At 41.7% G+C, this 6,265-nt stretch overlaps 1 protein-coding gene across 1 annotated transcript in view; it reads right to left on the reverse strand.

Annotated features, from left to right (window-relative positions):
* Nucleotides 1–443, reverse strand: part of AKIRIN1 (akirin 1) — a 16,131-nt gene extending 15,688 nt beyond the window's left edge. The window contains exon 1 of the mRNA XM_019657527.1: nt 4–443. Within this exon, the coding sequence (XP_019513072.1) occupies nt 4–223 (220 nt within the window). The 5' untranslated portion in view covers nt 224–443. The remainder of the gene's footprint in view (nt 1–3) is intronic.
* Nucleotides 444–6,265: the final 5,822 nt, after the last annotated feature.

A 6,265-nucleotide genomic window follows, 5' to 3' on the forward strand; every position in this document is an offset into this window, starting at 1 on the left:
CCGGAGTTGGAAGGCGCCGCTCGCTGCCGGGAGGGGCGGGCTGCTGCAGAGTCGGCGGTGGGTTCTGCATCTGGAGCAGCGGCGGCGGCGGCTCGGCGTCCGGGGGCCTGAGGCCCGGAGTGGGGCCGGGCAGAGGGGCGCAGCGCCGCCGCTTCGGGGAACCTGGGCTCAGCAGCGCCGCCTCGAACTCCATGGGCCGCTTCAACGTCGCCCCGCACGCCATGCCGCTGACAGGCCAGGGACCAAGAGCGGTCGCGGTTGTAACAGCGACCCAAGCTCCAGCTCCTCAGTGGAGCTCGCAAGCCAAGCCGGCTCCAATGGCGCCTCCAGCACCCGGCAGCGGCGCTGGTCCTGCCTTCTGTGACGTCACGGACCTGGCCACCGCCCGGCAGAGGGAGAGGAAGCCGGAAGAGGGCCGCTCTGGGAGGTCCATCAGCACCGGTCTGGGCCGCGGCGCCCCCTGTGGAGGAAATGGAACAGCCTGGGCGGAGAGCTTGGTCACCAAGCAACCTCGGGAAGGCCCCCACCCCCGCCTCCGCCCCTCCCAGGGTCCCATCCCCCCCTACTCCTTCCACTGCCGTCGCTCCCGGGTGGCCCTTTAGGTTTTCGCACCTGCGCGACACGGGCGTGGGGGAGGGGAGAGCTCAGCAGGGCCTGTTGCGAGCCCGCGGAGGTCGATGTCTTCACTTCGATAACCTTCTTTTATCAAGTTCTAGTCCCTGTGATAAAGGAGAGGGTGATACTAAAAGGTCCTCAAGGGCATTCCCTTGACTCCAGGGAAATCTTGGACATAACCCGAGATCTGAGGATGGACTTTAGGAAGTCCACCAATCCCGTGACATTCTGTGCAAAATGTGTGTGTGTGTGTGTGTGTGTGTGTGTGTGTGTGTGTGTGTGTATTTTAGAATAGATGATCCATACCTTCATCAGCGCATGAGAGGGGTCTGTTACTCAAAAATGTTGAAAACAAAACAATCAACTGGTTTAAACGATCCAAGAATGGTGTTCGGAGTGTTAAAAAGTGTTAAGAACTTCAGCTGATAGCTGATTTGCCAGTCTCTGACCTGGCAGTCCAGGTGCTTCTCAGGTCTATCTGAATTCTTTTCAGCAGTACCAGCTGTAAAGTGCTTTTGACATTCTGGAAAGACAGATAACAGGAGGGTTCTGCTTTCAGAAACTGTATGTGCTTGTATATTACTGGGGAGCAGGTCCAGTGCTTTAAACAAATCTTGAAAAGGATCTGTGATCCAAAAAGGTTAAAACCTTTCCATAACTATTCATATACATTAAATAATGACAGGGACTCCTGAGATCTGTCTACTTCAGTATATTTCTGGGATTTTCCAGAACAATCTAAATTTCAGATACTCTCTTCTAATAGGCGATATGCCAGGTCAACGTGCCCCATTCTTTGTCCCTAGCTGTTGCTTTTCTCTGGGTCCTCCCCAGTTAATCCAAATTTTATGAAGATTCGAACATAGGTCAAGGTTGGTTTTTTCTTTTGCATCTATCTTTGACAAACAGCAGAAATAATTCTAAAATGACTGTGCGTACCAGATGTTAAATTTGTTTTATCCGATATCTTTCCCATAAGACATAAAGAAGATTTACAATAGGCTAGAAAACTAAACATAGAACACTAGGGCCTAAAAAAAAGATCATAATTATCCTGGGGTTACACGTGACTGTCTGAATTTGAAACTTAGTTCTGAGCTTCCTGACTGCCAGGGCAAAAATGAAAACAGTACATGTTGAATAGATCTTGTCATCTGAAAGGAATCAGTTCATCAGATGATGAACTGATTGTTTTTTTTTCCCCATAGCACTAAATTCTAAAGCTAATTTCTTATGTAACTTTATTAGGAACCAGTGTATGATATAATAAAGTGATGAAGAAGATGAACAACAAATGCAAAAACAAAATTTGTATACATATTTCTTATATCTAGTAAAAGCCAAGGACATAAGCACCTAGGGATGTTTCTTTTTTTTTTTTTTTTTAAGAGGCTTGTCTAATGTGGTCTAAGGAAATTGCTTTCTTGTGGTCTAAGCTGTTTCAAAGTTAGAGCTTAAAAAGTTTTAAAAGCTTGTCCCTTGGGTCATCATTCTAAATAGCACTTCTAGTTAGGGTTTTGCTAAGTGCTTTGATAGTCATACACTTCTCTGTGATCCTTTAAAACTTTGAGCATGCCTTGTAATGTTAGTTTTAAAACAGGAAGTTATAATTTGTTTACAGATCTTACTGTGGTTCAAAATTAGAAATTCCTTGAAAATAATAACCAGGCCTCGCTCATTTTTGTTTCCCCATTTTCTGCACAGTGTTTGAATATAGTAGGGGTAGGAACAGAATAAATATCTGTCAAATGAATAAATGGTAATTATTTCAATGTTGCTCTCTTTGTCCCTGAAAGCTGAGAGTCCACATTGCTGAATAAGGGTGGATTCATATGATTCAGAAACCAAACAAGCAGGTGGTGTGTCCTATTGTAAGTTGCAGTTGATAGTAGCCCAACCAGAGCAATGTCCTTGAGAGAAGCAGATGGGCTGCTCTGACAGCCACTCAGTGTGATGTCCCCTTATGAAGTCACCACAGTCCAGATCTACTTTATTTCGTACATTCAGACACTTGACCCACGCGCGCGCGTGCACACACACACACACACACACACACACACACACACACACACACACACATATTACTAAGTACCAGGCACTATACTATCAGGGTTGAGGATATTATGGTATGAGAAAAGACATAATTCCTGCCCTCCTAGGGCTTCCAGTCTATTAGAGATGACAGACATTAATTAAATAATCACACCAACAGATATACACTTACAAACTCTGACAAGTACTGTGAAGGGAAAAAACAGGGAATTATGAAAGAGTACAATGGAGGTCTTAACCTGTCTTGGAGAGCAATGCAGACTTCCCTGAATAAGTCACATTTGAGCTAGAGATTAACTAAGAAAAGAGAAGGTGGGAACATCCCAAGCAGAGGGGACAGCATATTCAAAGTCCAGTGATAAAACAAACGATAATGTGTTTGAAGAATCAAAAGAAGTCTAAGGTGGCTGTGGTACACAGCATGAATGTAGAGTCAGGGGAGAAAAAGACGGATGAGGAAAGCAGGAGCCTGACCATTTAATGCCCTGTTAGTTACCAAGAGGTTTTTTTTTTGTTTTTTGGGTTTTTTTTTTTACCTTAAGAACAGTGGGGAACCACTTCAGGGGTTAAGGTGAGAACAAAAATGCTTAACTAGTATCAGATTTACATTTGAGGAGATTCCTGAGAACAGGTTGGAAGAGAGCAGGGGTGGGTGGAGGAGAATAGTAAAGAGGCTATTGTATCTGTCCAGATGCATGCCTTGTAATATTAGTTTTACAAAATAACAAGGAACCTCCCACCTCCTGGCACATACAAATTCTTTCATGTTCCCACCTGTGGGTGTTTTTATGATAGTTCACCCTGTGGAAAGCTCAGCAATAGGTCTGAGGCTCTATTTACTGGTGTCAGCAGTTGTCCTACCCAGGGGCTAAAGTTGGGGCTGGGAATGAAGGAAAGAAGGATACCATCTTCCAAAATCTTCTAGAATTCTTTGCCCAAAGTTTCCAAAGGAGTTGTCTATATTTGCTATCTCCTATTGCATACTTCCCACCCACCACCCATCAACCCACACCCATCTGATTTCTGCCCCGCCCATTCCACTAAAACAGGTAAAGTCACCAATGATCTCCAAGCTATGGAGGGAAGTGGACTGAGCAAGGTTTAGTAGAAAAAATGAACAGATGTTGGTGAGGATTATGTATGGAGGTAAGAGAGATGAAGGACTCAGGTATGACTCCCAGGCTTCTGGCTTTTTCAGTGCCATTTGCTGAGAAAGTTTTCATCAGACAAGGACCAGGTTTGGGAGGACAACATGAGCGCCGTTTTGGATATCCTGAGTTAGAGGTTCCTTTAAAGTATCACTTGGGATTCTCAAATGGTGTGTGTGTAAATATGTGGGTCTGGAATTCAGAAAACATCTCGATTGGAGATAAAAAATAGGAGAGTCATTGGTGTCGAAATGGTAATTGAAGTTGTAGAGGCAGCTGGGATTATATAGAGTAGGAATTCTTAGCCTTTTTTGTGTGTGTTATAAGCCCCGTCTCTGAATGTTTTTAAGTGTATAAAATACATATGATTACAAAGGAAATTAGTCATATATATGTATATATATATATACATATATATGTAGGTGTATATATGTATAAAATTTCCAGATAATCTATCAATATCTATTGGATATTATTCATTTGATACTGATAGACTACCTGGAAATGTATACTATATATCCATTGGACATTAGGATATTAATAAATTATCTAGAACTGTATAATATTAAGGGTAAAAAAATTATTATTGAGATAGAAGAAACATACTGCTAAGGAAATTCCAATTATAGCCTGTAACAAAGAGTGCCAAATTATCTAAGCAAAACCTAAGAACTACGGTGGGAGTGAGAAGAGAAGTGGTAAAATCCACCCAAAGGTTTCATGTGACTGGAGAAAGGGGAAATAAAAGTATTCTAAAAAATTTTATCTAGCTGGGAGAAGGGAAGGAAGAAGATGGGGAACTAAGCATCTCTACAGGGCAAATAGTTGGCATACTTTTTTATATAACAACAGTAGCAAAATGTATGTGCAATAATAAACATAGGAAAAGGGAAAGAAATCATATATAAAATGAAAAAGTATGGTAGAACTCAAAAATGAACAAGAAAAAGGGAGAGCAACGGTAATTTCATAAAACCAGAGTAATCAGCAAAGTAAAACAAATAATAAAATAGTATCAGTTGGAAGAACTAAAGTATTATCAATTGCCATTAAATGAAATAAGCTATTTCATTAAAAGGCAGAGATTGTCAGATTGAGTTAAATACAAACCCAACTAAGTACTGCATATAAGAAACAACTTTAGGGGCCGGCCCAGTGGCTCAGTTGGTTAAGAGTGCGAGATCTGAGTAACAGGGTCGCCGGTTTGATTCCCACATGGGCCAGTGAGCTGCGCCCGAGCTGAGCTGCCACTGAGCTGCCAACAGGTGGCAGGACGGCTCAGCTGGTGAGAATACATGTTCTAAAAACAAGGTTGCCGGTTCAGGTTCAACTCCCGCATGGGATGGTGGGCTACACCCACCCACAACTAAGATTGAACACAGCACTTTGAGCTGAGTGGCCGCGAGCTGCCAGCGGGCAGCCGGATGGCAACTGGACTTGAAGCTGAGCTAGCTGTGCCCTCCACAACTAAAATTGAAGGACAACTTGGCTGTTCCCCTTCCCCAATTCCCCAACACTGTTCCCCTTCTCCAATTCCCCAATAAAATCTTTAAATAAAAAAAGAAAAGAAAGAAAAGAAACAGATTTAAAACACAGTGACAAAGAAAAGTTGAAAATAAAGGAATAGGCAAGGCACATCCAGCAAATGCTAAGAAAAGTAAAAGTAAAAAAGGCAATGTTAATTTTAGGAGCACTCTAGAAAAAAGCACTAAATGGGGTAATATGATGTCATAATAAAAAGCATAATTTAAGAAGTTTTAATCATAAATTAAACAATCATAAACTAAATTAAACAGCTAAATATGTACAGCAAAAACTATTAGAAAGGCAAAGAGAACTTATTAGAAATACAATTATATTGTAATTTAAACAGATTTAGTACTGAACAGTAGGCAAGAACATGGAGGAACTGAGTAACTGAATAAACAAATTTGATTTAACAGTCATTTATGAAGCCTAACATCCACTGAATAGAGACTATCTTTTCTTTTTTCAAATCCACATGAATCATTTACAAAATTGGACTATATATTTGTGTCACAAAGAAAACATTAACACACTTTGTTTTAAAAAACAACTTTACAAGGGCACACTCTAATCATAATCCAGTAAAATAAGAAATACATAATAGGTGATAAGAAAAACCTTTGGATGTCTAGAAATTAATAGGCATACTCCTAGATAACATCGAAATCAAAGAGATAATAAAAAGTAAAGTTTTAGGGAGCCGCTGGGTGGATCAGTTGGCTAGAGCACAGTGCTCTTAACAACAAGTTTGCAGTGTTCAATTCCCACATGGGATGGTGGGCTGTGCCCTCCCGCAATGGTGACTGAACTTGGAGCTGAGCTGCACCCTCCACAACTAGTTTTAAAGGACAACGACTTGACTTGGAGCTGATGGGTTCTGGAAAAAACACACTGTTACCCATAAAAATTAAAAAAAAAAAAAA

Source organism: Hipposideros armiger, unplaced genomic scaffold, assembly GCF_001890085.2.
Source record: "Hipposideros armiger isolate ML-2016 unplaced genomic scaffold, ASM189008v1 scaffold_10, whole genome shotgun sequence".
In the NCBI taxonomy this organism is placed as follows: Eukaryota; Metazoa; Chordata; class Mammalia; order Chiroptera; family Hipposideridae; genus Hipposideros; species Hipposideros armiger.